Raw genomic sequence first — 19759 nt, 5'->3', positions numbered from 1 at the left:
ATTTCGCAAAAAAACGTTCCCCCTGTCTGCTGGGACCCACCAGCTGCATTTTCGCACGCAAGGAAGTGCGTCCAAAGAAAACGATTCGCCCCGCTGACTGCTGGGACCCACTAGCTACATCTTCGCACGCAAGGAAGTGCATCCGAAAAAAAATGATTCACCCCCGTGACTGCTGGGACCCACCAGCTACATCTTCGCACGCAAGGAAGTGCGTCCGGGTAAAAAAAAACAAAACGATTCGCCCCCTGACTGCTAGGACCCACCAACTACATCTTCGCAGGCAAGGAAGTGCATGACAGTCGGGACCCACCTGGTCGAAGCGTACGTAGTGTTGTCATTCTGGTCGTGAACGTGTACGTACATACTGGTCGATGTAGAGGTGCGCACGTGTCGTAGTAGAGGCGCGCACGTGTCGTAGTAGAGGCGCGCACGTAGCATGTACACGTACGTATAGCGGCGAGCGTGCAAGAAAGAAAATACGGCCACGTACGTACATACAGGCAGGGTCTCGAACGCCTACTCACGCATACGTACATGGCTGGGTCGGAACTGAGAAACAGAGTCGTCGTCGTGTTCATGGGGAGGCAACGAAATGCGTCGTGTTCATGGGGAGGCAACGAAATGCTCGTGTTCATCAGGAGGCAACGGAACGCGTGGGAGCCAACCGGCTTGGACGGAACAGGCGATGGAAATGAGGCCTGGCGTACCGCAGAACGGAGGAAACGACCTTGTGTTCGACCGGCCACGTTCGGAACGGGGTCCTGTTGATCGGGAGGGGTGTGGCGTACCGCACAACGGAGGAAACGGACCTCCTACGGTCGAAACGGGGGTCCTGTTGATCGGGAGGGGTGTGGCGTACCGCAAAACGGAGGAAACGGACCTCCTACGGTCGAAACGGGGGTCCTGTTGATCGGGAGGGGTGTGGCGTACCGCAAAACGGACCTCATACGGTCGAAACGGGGGTCGTGTTGATCGGGAGGGGTGTGGCGTACCGCAAAACGGACGAAACGGACTTGTGTTGGAGCGCTAGGTCGAAACGGGGGTCTTGTTCATCGGGAGGGGTGTGGCGTACCGCAAAACGGGACTCCACGGGATATTGTTCATCTCCACCGTCGACCTCCTCCAGCCTCCACGGGCTACCGTCGACCTCCTCCAGCGTCCACGGGCTCCTGTTCATCCAGCCTCCACCGCGCGCTACTCCACCGGCTACTGTTCAACCACCCCTCCACCGTCTACTGTTCATCCAGCCCTCCACCATCTACTGTTCATCCAGCCCTCCACACCACGGGGTCCTATTCAACCACCCCTCCAAGGCCACCCCTCCACCATCTACTGTTCATCCAGCCCTCCACACCACGGGGTCCTGTTCATCCAGAGGCAACACCACCGCTCACTGTTCATCCAAACCCCCTCACAACGCTCACTATTCATCCAATCGATCGGCTTCAGTTAGCAGCAGTAGCGAAGGAATCGCTCCATCGGGTTCAGTTAACAGCCATCAATCGATCGCCCGGGTTCAGTAACGCGTAGCCTGTAGTGCAATCGCTCGGGTTCAGTTAGAGCCCAACGCCTCGCTCGGGTTTAGTTAGAGCCAACGCCTCACACACACGCATGTACGTGTACGAGAGAAACGTGCATCGCTCGGCCCCCGACCTCCCACCGTAACCGACAACTCCCCAAAATTTTCCTCCCCTTGCTTCTACCACGGTTTTTCCGTCATGGACGGCCCAAAGAATGTCATGCAGTTGCGTCTCCGGCCCGCCCAGGACGAAAAGCCCATTTTCTATCATGATTTTTTGTCATAGAAGTAGGAGCCCACCACATCTATGATGATACCGGGTTTTGTCACAATTATCGTCATAGAAGTGTCATATGTATGAAAGAATTTTTTTTCGTTCGGCCTAAAATGTCATGGATGTTTCTTTTTTTGTAGTGCACCCTGCCAGGGAGAACCCATCACCGGTGGCCATCTTCATCATCCCGGTGCTCTCCATGACGAGGAGGGAGTAGTTCACCCTCAGGGCTGAGGGTATGTACTAGTAGCTATGTGTTTGATCTCTCTCTCTCGTGTTCTCTCTATGGCACGATCTTGATGTATCGTGAGCTTTGCTATTATAGTTGGATCTTATGATATTTCTCCCCCTCTACTCTCTTGTAATGGATTGAGTTTTCCTCTTGAAGTTATCTTATCGGATTGAGTCTTTAATGATTTGAGAACACTTGATGTATGTTTTATATTATGAGCTATGTGTTTTGATGTACCGAAGGTAGTTCAGAGTCCCAGATGAGATCAGGGACATGACGAGGAGTCTCGAAATGGTCGAGTCGTAAAGATCGATATATTGGACGACTATATTCAGACACCGGAAAGGTTTCGAGTGATTCGGGTATTTTTCGGAGTACCGGAGAGTTACGGGAATTCGCCGGGAGGGTCAATGGGCCTTCATGGGCCTTAGTGGAAATAGAGGGCAGCAAGGAAGTGTGGGGTGCACCCCCCCTAGGCCCAAACCGAATTGGTTTAGGGCTTTGGGGGCCGGCCCCCTCTTTCCTTCTCCCCTCCTCCTCTTTCCTTCTCCTCCTAGTTGGACTAGGAAAGGGGGAACCTACTCCTAGTAGGAGTAGGATTCCCCCCTTGGGGCGCACCCTATGAGGCCGCCGGCCCCCTCCCCTTGCTCCTTTATATATGGGGACAGGGGGGCACCTCTAGACACACAAGTTGATCTGTTGATCTCTCCTAGCCGTGTGCGGTGCCCCCCTCCACCATATTCCACCTCGGTAATATCGTAGCGGTGCTTAGGCAAAGCCCTGCATCGGTAGCATCATCAACACCGTCATCACGCCGTCATGCTGACGGAATTCTCCCGCAAAGCTCTGTTGGATCGGAGTTCGTGGGACGTCATCGAGCTGAACGTGTGCATAACTCGGAGGTGCCGTGCATTTGGTACTTGGATCGGTCGGATCGTGAAGACGTACGACTACATCAAGCATGTTGTCATAACGCTTCCGCTTTCTGTCTACGAGGGTACGTGGACAACACTCTCCCCTCTTGTTGCTATGCATCACCATGATCTTGCGTGTGCATAGGATTTTTTTTTGAAATTACTACGTTCCCGAATAGTGGTATCAGAGCCTAGGTTTTATGCGTAGATGTTATATGCACAAGTAGAACACAAATGAGTTGTGGGCGATACAAGTCATACTGCTTACCAGCATGTCATACTTTGGTTCAGCGGTATTGTTGGATGAAGCGACCCGGACCGATATTACGCGTACGCTTACTCGAGACTAGTTTTACCGCCGTGCTTTGCACATAGGTGACTAGCGGGTGTCAGTTTCTCCAACTTTAGTTGAACCGAGTGTGGCTACGCCCGGTCCTTGAGATGGTTAAAACAACACTAACTTGATGAACTATCATTGTGGTTTTGATGCGTAGGTAAGAACGGTTCTTGCTCAGCCCGTAGCAGCCACGTAAAACTTGCAACAACAAAGTAGAGGATGTCTAACTTGTTTTTGCAGGGCATGTTGTATTGTGATATGGTCAAGACGTGATGAGATATAAGTTGTTGTATGATATGATCATGTTTTGTCGAAGTTATCGGCAACTGGCAGATGCCTTATGGTTGTCTCTTTATTGCATAAGATGCAAGCGCCAAATCATTGCTTTACTTTATCGCTATGCGATAGCAATAGTTGCAAGAGCAATAGTTGGCGAGACGACCATGTGACGACACATTGATATAGATCAAGATGATGGAGATCATGGTGTCGTGCCGGTGACGATAGAGATCATGACAGTACTTTGGAGATGGAGATCAAAGGCGCAAGATTATCATGGCCATATCATGTCACATATTTTGATTGCATGTGATATTTATCTTTTATACATCTTATTTTGCTTATTTCGGCGGTAGCATTATAAGATAATCTCTCACTAAATTTCAAGGTATAAGTGTTCTCCCTGAGTATGCACCATTGCAAAAGTTCTTCGTGCTGAGACACCACATGATGATCGGGTGTGATAGGCTCTACGTTCAAATACAACGGGTGCAAAATAGTTGCACACGCGGAATACTCAGGTTAAACTTGACGAGCCTAGCATATACAGATATGGCCTCGGATCACTGGAGACCAAAAGGTCGAGCGTGAATCATATAGTAGATATGATCAACATAATGATGTTCACCATTGAAAAATGCTCCATCTTACATGATGATCGGACATGGTTTAGTTGATTTGGATCACATGATCGCTTAGATGATAAGGGAGATGTCTATCTAAGTGAGAGTTCTTAAGTAATATGATTAATTGAACTTTAATTTATCAGGAACTTAGTCCTGATAGTATTTTGCAAATAATGGTGTAGATCAATAGCTCGTGTTATTGCTTCCCTATGTTTATTTCGATATGTTCCTGGAGAAAAATATGTTGAAAGATGTTAGTAGCAATGATGCGGATTGGATCCGTGATCTGAGGTTTATCCTCATTGCTACACAGAAGAATTATGTTCTTGATGCACCGCTAGATGACAGACCTATTGCAAGAGCAGATGCAGATGTTATGAACGTTTGGCGAGCTCAATATGATGACTACTTGATAGTTTAGTGCACCATGCTTAACGGCTTAGAATCGGGACTTCAAAAACATTTTGAACGTCATGGACCATATAAGATGTTCCAGGAGTTGAAGTTAATATTTCAAGCAAATACCCGAGTTGAGAGATATGAAGTCTCCAACATGTTCTATAGCTAAAAGATGGAGGAGAATTGCTCAACTAGTGAGCATGTGCTCAGATTGTCTTGGTACTACAATTGCTTGAATCAAGTGGGAGTTAATCTTCCAGATAAGATAATGATTGACAGAGTTCTCTAGTCACCATCACCAAGTTAGTAGAACTTCGTGATGAACTATAGAATGAAAGGGATGACGAAAATGATTCCCGAGCTCTTCGTGATGTTGAAATCGACGAAGGTAGAAATCTGATAAGCTTGAACCTGATAAGCTCGAACCCAAATCGGAGAAATGCGTCTTCATAGGATACCCAAAGGAGACTGTTGGGTACACCTTCTAATCACAGATCCGAAGGCAAAATATTCGTTGCTAAGAATAGATCCTTTCTAGAGAAGGAGTTTCTCTCGAAAGAAGTGAGTGGGAGAAGTAGAACTTGATGAGGTAATAGTACCTTCTCCCGAATTGGAAAATAGTTCATCACTGAAATCAGTTCCAGTGATGCCTACACCAATTAGTGAGGAAGCTAATGATGATGATCATGAAACTTCAAATCAAGTTAATACAGAACCTCATAGGTCTTCCAGAGTACAGTCCGCACCAGAGTGGTATGGTAATCCTATTCTGGAAGTCATGTTACTAGATCATGATGAACCTACGAACTATGAGGAAGCGATGATGAGCCCAGATTCCGCAAATGGCTTGAAGCCATGAAATCTGAGATGGGATCCATGTATGAGAACAAAGTATGGACTTTGATTGACTTTCTCGATGATTGGTGAGTCATTAAGAATAAATGGATGTTCAAGAGGAAGATGGACATTGATAGTAATGTTACTATCTACCAAGCTCGACTTGTTGCGAAAGGTTTTTGACAAGTTCAAGAGGTTGACTACGATGAGACCTTCTCACCCGTAGCGATGCTTAAGTCTGTCCGAATCATGTTAGCAATTGCCACATTTTATGAAATCTGGCAAATGGATGTCAAAACTGCATTCCTGAATGGATTTCTTGAAGAAGAGTTGTATATGATGCAACCAAAAGGTTTTGTCGATCCGAAAGGTGCTAACAAAGTGTGCAAGCTCCAATGATCCATCTATGGACTGGTGCAAGCATCTCGGAAGTTGGAATATACGCTATGATGAGTTAATCAAAGCATATAGTTTTATACAGACTTGCGGTGAAGCCTGTATTTACAAGAAAGTGAGTGGGAGCTCTGTAGCATTTCTAACATTATATGTGGATGACATATTGTTGATTGGAAATGATATAGAATTTTTGGATAGCATAAAGGGATACTTGAATGAGAGTTTTTCAATGAAAGACCTTGGTGAAGCTGCTTACATATTGGGCATCAAAATCTATAAGATAGATCAAGACGCTTGATAAGATTTTTTCAATGAGTACATACCTTGATGAGATTTTGAAGTAATTCAAAATGGAACAGTCAAAGAAGGAGTTCTTGCCTGTGTTGCAAGGTGTGAAGTTGTGTAAGACTCAAAACCCGACCATGGCAGAAAATAGAAAGAGAATGAAAAGTCATTCCCTATGCCTCAGTCATAGGTTCTATAAAGTATGCTATGCTGTGTAACAGACCTATTGAATACCTTGCTCTCAGTTTGGCAAGGGAGTACAATTTTGATCTAAGAGTAGATCACTGGACAGCGGTCAAGAATATCCTTAGTGAGGACTAAAGAAATATTTCTCGATAATGGAAGTGATAAAGAGCTCGTCGTAAAAAGTTACAATGATGCAAGCTTTTACACCAATCCAGATGACTCTAAGTCTCAATCCGGATACATATTGAAAGTGGGAACAATTAGCTAGAGTAACTCCATGCAGAGCATTGTAGACATAGAATATTTGCAAAATACATACGGCTCTAAATGTGACAGACCCGTTGACTAAACTTCTCTCATGAGCAAAACATGATCATACCTTAGTACTCTTTGGGTGTTAATCATATAGCGATGTGAACTAGATTATTAACTCTAGTAAACCCTTTGGGTGTTGGTCACATGACGATGTGAACTATGGGTATTTATCATATACAGATATGAATATTGGTGTTAAATCACATGATGATGTGAACTAGATTATTGACTCTAGTGCAAGTGGGAGACTGAAGGAAATATGCCCTAGAGACAATAATAGAGTTATTATTTATTTCCTTATTTCATGATAAATGTTTATTATTCATGCTAGAATTTTATTAACCGGAAACATAATACTTGTGTGAATACATAGACAAACAGAGTGTCACTAGTATGCCTCTACTTAACTAGCCCATTGATCAAAGATGGTTATGTTTCCTAGCCATAGACATGAGTTGTCATTTGATTAACAGGATCACATCATTAGGAGAATGATGTGATTGACTTGACCCATTCCGTTGGCTTAGCACTTGATCGTTTAGTATGTTGCTATTGCTTTTTTCATGACTTATACATGTTCCTATGACTATGAGATTATGCAACTCCCGTTTACCGGAGGAACACTTTGTGTGCTACCAAACGTCACAACGTAACTGGGTGATTATAAAGGAGCTCTACAGGTGTCTCCGGAGGTACATGTTGAGTTGGCGTATTTCGAGATTAGGATTTGTCACTCCGATTGTCGCAGAGGTATCTCTGAGCCCTCTCGATAATGCACATCACTATAAGTCTTGCAAGCAATCTGACTAATGAGTTAGTTGCGAGATGATGCATTACATAACGAGTAAAGAGACTTGCCGGTAATGAGATTGAACTAGGTATTGAGATACCGACGATCGAATCTCGGGCAAGTAACATACCGATGACAAAAGGAACAACGTATGTTGTTATGTGGTTTGACCGATAAAGATCTTCGTAGAATATGTGGGAGCCAATATGAGCATCCAGGTTCCGCTATTGGTTATTGAGCGGAAACGTGTCTCGGTCATGTCTACATAGTTCTCGAACCCGTAGGGTCCGCACGCTTAAAGTTCGGTGACGATTTATATTATGAGTTATGTGTTTTGATGTACCGAAGGTAGTTCAGAGTCCCGGATGAGTTCAGGGACACGACGAGGAGTCTCGAAATGGTCGAGACGTAAAGATTGATATATTGGACGAATATATCCGGGCACCGGAAAGGTTTCGAGTGATTCGGGTATTTTTCGGAGTACCGGAGAGTTACGGGAATTCGCCGGGAGGGTCAATGGGCCTTCATGGGCCTTAGTGGAAATAGAGGGAAGCAAGGAAGTGTGGGTGCGCCCCCCTAGGCCCAAACTGAATTGGTTTAGGGCTTTGGGGGCCGGCTCCCTCTTTCCTTCTGCCCTCCTCCTCTTTCCTTCCCCTCCTAGTTGGACTAGGAAAGGGGGAACCTACTCCTAGTAGGAGTAGGATTCCCCCCTTGGGGCGCACCCTATGAGGCCGCCGGCCCCCTCCCCTTGCTCCTTTATATACGGGGGCAGGGGGCACCTCTAGACACACAAGTTGATCTGTTGATCTCTCCCAGCCGTGTGCGGTGACCCCCTCCACCATATTTCACCTCGGTAATATCGTAGCGGTGCTTAGGCGAAGCCCTGCGTCGGTAGCATCATCAACATCGTCATCACGCCGTGTGCTGACGGAACTCTCCCGCAAAGCTCTGCTGGATCGGAGTTCGTGGGGCGTCATCGAGCTGAACGTGTGCAGAACTCGGAGGTGCCGTGCGTTCGGTACTTGGATCGGTCGGATCGTGAAGACGTACGACTACATCAACCATGTTGTCATAACGCTTCCGCTTTCGGTCTACGAGGGTATGTGGACAACACTCTTCCCTCTCGTTGCTATGCATCACCATGATCTTGCGTGTGCGTAGAATTTTTTTTGAAATTACTACGTTCCCCAACAGTACTCCCCCTACAGCTTCTGGAACTCAGACATCGGTGGCGCAAGCCACGTCGGCTGCTTCTCCTCCGCCATGACGGCCTCATAGTGCGCCTGGGCCTGCGCCATGGTGAAGCTAGAAACCGGTGTGGGCGTGGGCTCGGCCTTGCCGTTGGGCGCCTCCTCCACCATGCGGTCGTCGTCCTTCAAGCTCGTTGAACATGTGTTGCGCACACCGGGCCTGCCATCTCGTGCTTCTGCATCGACGAGAGCCGCTTCCACAGCGCGCTGCCGGTCATCGTCTTTGTGTCGACTGGCGTGGACGGAGGAGGAAGATGAAGCAAATGATGTGCATTTACGCCAAAGTCAGATTTTTAAAACATGACAAATCTGACGTCCGAGATGGTAAATTATGTTGTTGCGAGGACGAAAGTTTTCTTGAACAAGCGTGGCAAATCTTTGTATGGTTGCTAAAGAAAATCCCATGCTCGCGATAACATAATCCTGGACATCAGTTTTGCCATACTTAATAATCTGATGCCAGATTTTTTTAATTTTTTAAGTGACAATTCGGAATTCACTGAATCATCATTAGAGCATTCCAATAGACGGTCCAAATGTAAAAATACCTAACTTTTGAACTGTCCGAGGCAAAAAACGCTTCTCCAGCAGACGGTTCATATGTAAAAAAAATTGGACCGCGGCCTCCTCGTGATGTAAAACGCAACACCTCGTGGTGTAAATTTACATAACGAGTTGCATCTAGTCCAAATCCAGCCGCCGCCCGCGAACGCCCAACCGCCATTTCATTTCCCTTTCCGCCCGCCCGCGCGCGTCTGCCCGCGCGCTTCCCGCCCGGCCGCGCCGCCCCCCGTCGTCCGGCGCCGCCATGGCCGAAGGCGACGACCCCGCCGCCTTCTCCACCGCCGCCGCAGCCGGTGGGCTGACACACGTGGCCGCCGCCGCTGCCATCTCACCCGCAACCGCTGCCATGCCCCCGCCCGCCGACCCGTATTAGCGCCGCCCCGGCCGGTGGCCACCGCGCCGGCGGCGAAGCCGACGAAGGGACGAGGCAGCGGAAAACGGGCGGCCAACCGCAGCCGCAACCCGACCAACAGTTCTACGCGGCCGGTGAAGCTCTCCAAGGCGGTTGCGGCGGCTCAGGGTGACGATTCGCAGCTGATGCGGTCGGCGGCCTCCTCCAGCAGCCCTACATCCATTCCTCAACCTCCCCGCTGCCACCGCCGGCCATGGAGGATGATGTGGCCACGCCGACGGCCACCGCCTCCAACATGTTTGATGAAATGTCGCAAAGGTATAAATTTTCCGGTTGTCCTCTCGTTTGTTGTTTCAAATTGTATGTATTTTTGATTGTTTGTGCGTCCAATTGTAATCTTGATGATGAAGCTTTCATGCACGTGACAAATGTGGCAAATGATGATTACATGTATGCGTCATAAGAATATGGGAGGAGGCATGGGAGGTGCCATGGGAGGAGGCATGGGAGGTGCTATGGGAGGAGGCATGGGAGGTGCCATGGGTGGTTACATGAACATGATGGGAGGATGCATGAATGGTGCATTTGGCGGAAACATGAGAGATGGCTTCGGTGGCAACATGGAAGATGCCTTTAGCGGCATGGGAGGTGGCTTTGGCGGCAACATGATGGGTGGCTTGGGAGGTGGCTATGGCGGCAACATGAGTGGCGTTGGAGTTGGCTTCGTCGGCAACATGACCGGTATGGAACGCAATGAAGATGCTTCCGGTGGTGCTCACGGCAACGAGAGTTCACCGCTTGTTGAGAACGTCGACAAAGAAGGTGGTGAAGATGATGATCGTACCACGGTTCACAAGGCCGGTGGTGTTGATGACCCGCATGAGTAATATTCATGTGCATTTCAATTTCTAGGGCAAAAAACTTTGATTGAGACCATGCTCTTTTGGTAGAGGGATTTTATACTATGATGGTGATGTACTTTTGATTGAAACTATGATGATGATGCACTTTATTTTCAAAATTTTGATGCTAGTTCAATGCAAAACCGCGGCTGAACAGTGGCTGGCAGCAGCCGCGCGTCCGTTTTCAGATTTTTACATCTTTGGTTTTAACCATCTATTGGAGTTGCTCTTTTGGACCATCAATTTGGATCATCTGTTGAAGCTGAGCGTTTTTCGAAGCTCCAAAATATATTTTTTGACGGTCCAAATTTTACATCTTCAGTTTTGAACCGTCAAATTTGAACCATCTATTGAAGATGCTCTTAGTTATCTGATACTCTCTCTGTCCCATAATCCATAATGCTAGACGTTTACATTATGGGACCGAGGGAGTAATTTATAGGGGACACTAGCCATCTATAATCAGTTTACCTGACTGCCCATTAATTTCTTCAGTTTGCATTTCCAGCTAGCCACCTACCTAAACTTGCGTGCCTCCTGCATCCTTCCCTCGTTCCGACGTCTCATCACCACCACTCACGCCCTGTTCCTCCTCCCAGTCCTCGCACACGTCGAGGAAATAGAGCACGCAGACCATGACGACGCAGGCGGCGAACATGGGGATGGGCCCGAAGAGCCAGAGGAAGACCGGGCAGGAGAAGTAGAATGCCCGCACGCCGAGCGACCAGAAGTAGCTGCCGCGATTGAGGGTGCCGGTGACGTAGTCCACGGCAAGGCCCGGGCGGCGGAGGCGGTGTGCTCGGATCGGGACATTCACCAGGGTGCTGGTGTGGCTGTAGTACCGGATCGACTGCACGTTGAGGAGGAAGGCCACCAGGAAGCAGACGAGGATGGCGAAGAACTTGGCCGACAGAGCCGCCTCCCCCGTGGCGCCCACCACCAGCGGCGCGTCCGGGAGGAGGCCCCCGCCGCCAGCTCCTGGCCCTCCGCCGCCGCCGCCGGACATGAGCACGGCGATGAGCGAGCTGAGTGTGATGGCCGTGGACGCCAGCAGCGTCGACGCCATGATGTTGTTCCGGATCGTCTGCACCGCCAGCACCGCGTGCTTCCCGGACGGCTCCTGCATGCACCGATCGATCTTGATCAGTTGAATAGAAACCGAAATTTCGAAGGTGAATCGGTAAAAGAAAACTCCGGGGAAACAATGGCTCTGCGAGTAGAGGATGAACGCGATGATGGATTGATCGCAGGAAATGGGGTGGGTGCATGGTTAACGGCGGACGGACCTCCATGATGTGGCGGACCCAGATGCGGCGGTTGATGGCGTTGACGCCGATGACGGTGGTCGCAGGGCGACGCTGGATACGGAGGAGAAGCCACGCGTGGTATCCCAGCATCAGCACCAGCCCCAGAGGCACCAGCACGTAGTCCAGCGCCTCCTTCCCCATCTCTCTCCCCTCTCCCCCTCCCCTGTTCCTCCAAGGAAGAAAATGACGACGTAGTGAGGAGCCAAATGGGCCACACCCAACTCTAAATCCCAGGCTGTTTTTTTAGTTCCTTCTGGGCTTTCCCTATTTACCGTTTTCACGAATAAAAATAAATGAATTTCGCGTTTTTAGTAAAACCGATTTAGAAAACGAAAAGTGAGATGCTCGCTGCAAGGTGTTGCGTCACAATTTTTTTTTCGAAATGGCAGGATGGAAATCCCAGCAAAAGCCAGATTGCCCAATTAATTAAAGGGAGTACCTAGAACTCATCTAGATGAGATATAATTTGGTCTCATTCACTTTGAAAACAAAAACAAATACAACCCACGTCAGCATACACGCATCTTATAGCATCACATCCAATAGCTATAAAAGGTGAATGAGACCAAACTATATCTCATCTAGATGAGTTCTAGCAAAACTGTTAATTAAAACGTGATGAAAATTATCACAATCGCCGAGCGGCACATACAAGATACTCTGCACACACCACTCCAAAAAGACCTTCGCCAAGACAGCATGCAAGGTTCATCGTCATACCTAAATCCTCAGCAAACGACTCTGACTTCGTCGTAAGTGATTGTCGATTCAACCCACACTATAGAGACCATGTGGAGCTGTACAACGATCCACGCCATTCAACCACTTGCGACCAGAAAACGTTGCTCCGGCTCTGACGCAGAACTACGAAGGAGAATTAGGCACCGCCGACGCCGTACAAGATCAACGAACCAACCAGCTACCGCCCGTCATCGTGCGCCACTGGGACCCCACCAATGCAGCTTCGACTTTCACAACAACAAACCAGCTAAGGCAATCATGCAGACACAACAGGGAAGAGCTGACTACCTCAACCAAAACCATCGCCCCCCCCTCATCGTTGCCACAGAAGTCTCGACACCAACACCAACTCCATCCACTGGTCCCTCTTGCCAATGCCGAGCTCCAAGGACGAAGCGCTTGGGAGGGGAAACGTTGCCAATGTGCCGCCATCGTCCGATCACATAGGTTCTAGGTTCTCCCCTGAGCCGGATCCATACGGGAGGAGTGCGACAACAACGAACGATGCCTTCAAGAAGGTCTACGACGTCTGCTCTCGCTGCCATCACCGGTCACAGGCCCAAGGAAGAGACAGGGTCTTCACCCAAGCTCCCAAACACACAACCTGCACTGTCGTCGGCAAGTCCACCAAGCACCACCACCGAGCCAACTCACAGTCGAAGAAGCCAAGCATCTAACCGCAACTTGCAAAGGCCGTTGGAGGCCACATACTAGCACCAGCTTGTCAAGTATGTCAATCGTATCGGCTCAAAAAAATCTGTCAATCATGACCAGATACAAAACGAACCACCAAACCTTGCCAAGCACCATGCCGACAAGTGACTGGAGGTGTCAACCAAAGGCCAAGAAACACCTCGGTTCGCAGCCACAACCATGCTCCATACGGGCACACGCATCACGCGAGCCCACCGGAGGACGGGGACAGCAGATCCGACAGACAAATATGCCTTCCTTCTCCATCACCATGAGGCTGCTCCAGAGTTGCAACACCTACCAGCACCACCGCGCGACCTCCATGCGATAGATCCATGTCTTCCAACCCCTTTGTGACACCCCCGTCTCGACCGTACACTAATCATACATGCAAATGTGTATGATCAAGATCAGAGACTCATGGGAAGATATCACAACACAACTCTAGACACAAATAAAAATAATACAAGCTTCATATTACAGGCCAAGGGCCTCGAGGGCCCGAATACAGAACTCAAATACAAGCGAGTCAGCGGAAGCAACAATATCTGAGTACAGACATAATTTAAACAAGAATGCCTTAAGAAGGCAAGCACAAAAGCAACAATGATCGAAGAGGCAAGGCCCCCTTCCTGGGACCTCCTAACTTGTCACGCCCAAGATGCGACCCTATCCTAAAGGAACTCGAAGGTCCCACCAAGGATAGAAGCGCATCTTGAAAACGCTTTTGCAAGGTGGATATCATCACATCACCATTACATAATAGATGGGGATACATACAAAAAGTGCATACAATGCCACACGAATACAACATCATCATACTTAAGAGCAACATCCGACTATGAATGAAACACAAACATAAACTCAAGCAACATCCACCCTGCTAGCCCAGGCTGCCGACCTGGAACCTATCCCCTGATCGAAGAAGAAGTAGAAGAAGAACTCCAAAACAAGGAAACATCGCTCTCGCATCATGATCATCGCAAAACCTGTACCTGCAACTGTTGTTGTAGTAATCTGTGAGCCACGAGGACTCAGCAATCCCATTACCATGGGTAACAAGACTAGGAAAGCTTAATGGGAAAGGAAGGGGTAAAGTGGTGAGGTTGCAGCAGCAACTAAGCATATATGGTGGCTAACATACGCAAATAAGAGCTAGAAGAGAAGCGATGGAACGGTCGTGAAGCTATCAATGATCAAGAGGTGATCCTGAACTCCTACTTACGTCAAACATAACCCAAAACCGTGTTCACTTCCCGGACTCCGCCCAGAAGAGACCATCACGGCTACACACGCGGTTGATGCATTTTAATTCATATCTGGTGTCAAGTTATCTACAACCGGACATTAACAAATTCCCATCTTCCACATAACCGCGGGCACGACTCTCGAAAGTTTATACGGTGTCCCAACTTAGCCCATCACAAGCTCTCACAGTCAACGAAGGATATTCCTTCTCCTAGGAAGACCCGATCAGTCTCGGAATCCTGGTTTACAAGACATTTCGACAATAGTAAAACAAGACCGGCAAAGCCGCCCACTGTGTCGACAAATCCCGATAGGAGCTGCACATATCTCGTTCTCAGGGCACACCAGATGAGCAAGACGTCGGGTTGGCATAGACCCTGGTTGCCCAGGGGGCGCCGGACATCGCTCGGTTTGGACCAACACTTAGAGAAGCACTGGCCCGGGGGGCTAAAATAAAGATGACCCTCGGGTTGTCCGACCCAAGGGAAAGGTATAGGTGGTGGTGAGGCAAATGGTAAAATCAAGGTTGGGCCTTACTGGAGGAGTTTTATTCAAAGCGAACTGTCAAGGGGGTCCCATAAATCACCCAACCGCATAAGGAATGCAAAATCCGGGAACATAACACCGGTATGACGGAAACTAGGGCGGTAAGAGTGGAACAAAACACCAGGCATAAGGCCGAGCCTTCCACCCTTTACCAAGTATATAGATGCATTAATTAAATAAGAGATATTGTGATATCCCAACATAATCCTGTCCACCATGGAGCAATCTTCAACTTCACCTGCAACTAACAACGCTATAAGAGAGGCTGAGCAAAGCGGTAATATAGCCAAGCAATGGTTTGCTAGGAAGGGTGACAAGGTTACAGGGTGACATGGCAATTTGGGAGGCTTGAAGAGCAAATGATAGGAAGCGCAGCAAAGCGATAGAACGAAGCAACTAGCATAGCAATGATAGTAATGAGATCCAAGGTGATGGTCATCTTGCCTGAAATCCCGCTAGAAGAAGAACGAGTCCATGAAGAAGATGAAGCCACGAAGACGAACCAAGCGTAGACGAACGAATCCTCACGATCGCAACGAAACGGGAACTATCGAGAAGAAGCACAACATAGTAAACACACCACACATGACAAGGCATGATGCTCAACCAAGTATGATTCATGACAAGCTACATGAAGCTACTCATGGCAAGAGATGATGCATACAAGAGCAACACATCAAAACAAGTTTAAATGAGGCCGGGAACAACATATAACAATTCCAGTAAGTCCTCATATGCAAGTTTCAAAGTTGGTCCAGAACTGAATAAACCTCATGTTCAAGTTGTTAAATAGCAAGTTAAGATGCACCAAGATGATCTACATGAGATTGTAGTCAAGTTACATATAAAGTTCATTTAATTCGAAGCTACGCCCTAGAAGATATGAGCAAAACAAGTCAAACATGGCATTGATGCAAAATGCATACAAACATCAAGCAAACACCTCAAAACAAGGATGCAACATGATAATATGAAACTACATGCAATTCTAAGCAAGTTTCATATAAACCACACTCAAAACGGAGCAACGGTTCAACACATACACTCTATACAAGTTTAAAGGACAAGCTGTCCAAAACAGCAACTAGGCATCTTACAAGCATCAAAAGAATATGCTACAACACCTCAATATAAGAACAGAAGGCATGGGCATGAAGTACAAGTAAAGCATGACAAAACATGAACACTGAGCTATCTCCAGAAAACACCATAACATGCTCAAAAGGACATGGCAAGACTGCAAATAATAATAGTTTCAGGCTTAGCAGAAATGACATCAGGTTGCAATGTTTAGAGTTATCAAACAACATGCTACAGGAACTTATAATGGCAAAAAAAGGCATGGCATGCTAATACTAAAGACAAAGAACAAAACTACCTTCCTGAACTTATTCCAAATATCAACAAAAAAGATGGTAGCATCCATGCAAACATGGCAAATGATATGACAGATTCAGACATGGCAGGAACAACAATAAATAGGCATGTTGGTGAGCTTGTACCACTCACCACAGAGCAATACATGGCATGGCAAGGTGACCAACAGTAATATGACATATTTGTGAAGCTAATCATGGCAATAACAAGTTCATAGGCTGCATGGATCACTAACAACAATCATGGCAACATTGAACTTAAGTTAACAGGCTGACAGCAACATTATTTAGCAAGTTTGGAGCAAGATAAAAACAAGTTACAGCAGGCTATAAATGCAACCATGGGCATGAATGGATGGAGCATGACATGTAAAACAAAACATCCTTAGTGAACATCTCCAAATTATGCATATAATAACTTGTAGCAGCAGGTTTACATAGCATCATGATGTAACAGATTCAACCTAGCAAAACTGTAACATCAAGTACCCTACTTCACGATCTCTTTGCACTCACTACAGGACTCACAAAAATACATGGATTGCACAACTGTGAAGATGGCATGATGTAGCTCAAAACTCATGTAGACATCAAGCTCATAGGATGCACACAGAAAATGCAATGAAAAAGACAAAACAACAAGTTCTGTTAACAGACAGCAGATTAACATCATATAGCACTCTTGCAACGATGCTTTGGGCATCAAGATGAACTCAAATGAACATGGCACAATGGAATGAAATGAATAGCACCTCATGATGAACATTTTGATATATTACACGCACAAAACGGAGCAACATGCATGGAGATATTGCATGGCAAATTATGCATGAGAATGTAAAATTTCCAGGACTTAGAAGAATTTATACCCCATGAAAACTGGACGGAGAAGACCTGGGATGGAGAGATCCGGGGACTGGGCAGACCGTTTGGATCGCGGGACGGGTGGATCTCATCCACCTGCCTGGATCTGACCGGAGACGGACGCCGGCGGGGTCGCCGGAGTTGGTGGAGGAGGAGGCGGCGCGGGCATGGCGGGGCGGCGCCGGATGCGGGCGGCGGCGGACGCGGAGGCGGAGGCCGGCGGGAGGCGTGCGGGGACGAGGCGCTCGGGCCGGCGGCGGGAGGCGAGCTCTGGCGACGGGGTCGAGGAGGCGGCGCAGGGCGACCGGCGACGGGGTCTGGTGGAGGCGGGGTCCGGCGACGGAGGAGATCGGGAGCGGAGGTGGTGGGGTCGCACGGGGCTCCGCGGAGGACGGCGGCGATGTCCGAGGCGGCGGGGCATGGAGAGGTTCGGCCCCGGGGCGGGCCGGATCTGGGCCCCGGGCGGTGGCGGCGATGTGGGCGCGGTGGAGGCGACGTGGCAGGGGCTGATTGGTCGAGGGCGGCGGCGGATGCGTCCGGACGTCCGGCGGCGGAGAGGGCCTAGGTTAGGTTTGGACTGCGCGAAAATCCGAGGGGGAGCACCTATTTATAGGTAGAGGGAGCTAGGAGACTCCAAATGGAGTGCGGTTTTCGCCCACACGATCGTGATCGAATGACCGAGAGCATGGAAGTGACTTAGATGGGTTATTGGGCTGTGGGAAGAGGTGTTGGGCTGCACACAAGAGAGGCTTTTACGGCTACCCGGTTAACCGTTGGAGTATCAAACGGACTCCAAATGACACGAAACTTGACAGGCGGTCTACCGGTGGTGTACCAAGGCCGCTTGGCAAACCTAGGTCCATTCCGAGAATGTTTAACACCCGCACACGAAAAGAGGCAAAAGGGGGCGCCGGGGGACATAGGAGTGTCGGATTGCAAAATGGGCAACGGGGAAAAAGCTCGGATGCATGAGACGAACATGTATGCAAAATGAGATGCACATGATGACATGGCAAAATGGGACACGCAAGCAAATGACATGGCAACAACGACGAATAGCTGGAAGACACCTGGCACATCGAATCCGTCTCCATGTAGTAGTAGGCACCCTCGGGGTAGTAGTAGTAGTCGGCAGGGGCAGCATTTGGCTCCTGGAATCCACCATCTGGTTGCAACAGCCGGAAGGAAGAAAGGAGGGCAAAAAGGGGTAGCAAAGCAACTGTGAGTACTCATCCAAAGTACTTGCAAGCATCAGATCTATACTAAGTATGCATTGGTATCAAATGGAAGGGTTGTATCTGTGGACTATACTGCAGAATGCCAGAATAGAAGGGAAAGGCCTAGCATGTTCAAGTATCTCCAAGCATCTTGCAACATTCAGAAGAGTATAGAATAGTATTTTATAATTAACAAGCATGTTGTATTATTAACACCCAGAGATCCTTCCTCGACTCCCTCCAAGAAAGCAATCCCGGAGCCAACATATCCATCACATATCTCAGTAACCAGTTCTAGTTGTAATAGATCGGGATACAACCCCGAGCGTCCGTTACCGAGGACACGGCTATTCGAATAGATAAACTTCCCTGCAGGGGTGCACCACATTACCCAACACGCTTGATTACTCTGGCCGGACACACTTTCCTGGGTTAATGCCCGGCCTCGGAAGATCAATTCGTCGCAGCCCTACCTAGGCTCAGCAGAGAGGTCCCCGCCGGTCTACATCTTAAGCACTCCGGGGTCTTGGGCCCATCGCCCGGTGCACTCTGGGTCGTTGCGGGTAGGGTAAATACCAGCACTGTTCGGATGGTCGGCACGATCCGACCGTGCCACAATGCTGAACTGGACGTCTAACAAAGCTTCGGCTGATAATATGACGCCGAGTGCCCATAACTGTTCCCGCGTGGTGGTTAGTGCGTATAGGCCAGTGGTCAACTCAGAACAAATAACCAAACCTGTTAGTGCATTATTAAAAGAAGTGGTGGCTGTCGGGACAAGTTCGGAGCTACCACCCCCTCCTGAGTGATACCGCTAAATAGCCATCTGCCACCGTAACATCTCGCGGGTGCTCTCCGGGCCCGCCCGACTTTCACAGGTATCTCTCGCGGGTGCTCACTGGGCCCACCCGACTTTAACAAGGGTTTGAAATAAAGTCAAGGTAACCGTGTGTCCAAAACATCAAGGGGAAAACCCGACGAATCACCCTCGATGAATTCCACTCGATGTAATCGTCAAGGTGAACATATGAGGAATCACCCTCGATGTCCACACTTGAGGTGTTGCACGACGGAGTCGTGTCAGGAGTGGTGAAGGAGGAATCACCCTCGATGACCACGATCGAATAGCTACACTATAGAGTTATCATCAGGAGTGCGTTATGAGGTAACACCCTCTACACTCGATAGTAGCTCTGCAGAGTCGTACGACTAAAGGGGGTGAAGTGATGTGTCGGGATCTGGATGTCGATCACGTTGATCGAGTCATCAGTCATCAAGCCAGAGCAACCGGGACAAGGTGAGGGGTCACT

The 19759-nt window shown here is 48.6% G+C and overlaps 1 protein-coding gene across 1 annotated transcript; it reads right to left on the bottom strand.

Annotated features, from left to right (window-relative positions):
* Positions 1-10732: 10732 nt before the first annotated feature.
* On the bottom strand, positions 10733-11905 carry LOC119341470. Its single transcript, XM_037613341.1, has 2 exons — positions 11744-11905; positions 10733-11577 (listed from the first exon to the last, which is right to left on the bottom strand). Exons 1-2 carry the CDS (start codon positions 11903-11905, stop codon positions 10978-10980), a joined length of 762 nt encoding a protein of 253 aa, XP_037469238.1. The 3' UTR covers positions 10733-10977.
* Between the last annotated feature and the right edge of the window lie 7854 nt (positions 11906-19759).

This window comes from Triticum dicoccoides, chromosome 7B (genome assembly GCF_002162155.2).
Source record: "Triticum dicoccoides isolate Atlit2015 ecotype Zavitan chromosome 7B, WEW_v2.0, whole genome shotgun sequence".
Taxonomy (NCBI): Eukaryota; Viridiplantae; Streptophyta; class Magnoliopsida; order Poales; family Poaceae; genus Triticum; species Triticum dicoccoides.
Note: the sequence above shows the minus strand (reverse complement) of the source record. Positions and strands in the feature narration are given on the sequence as shown.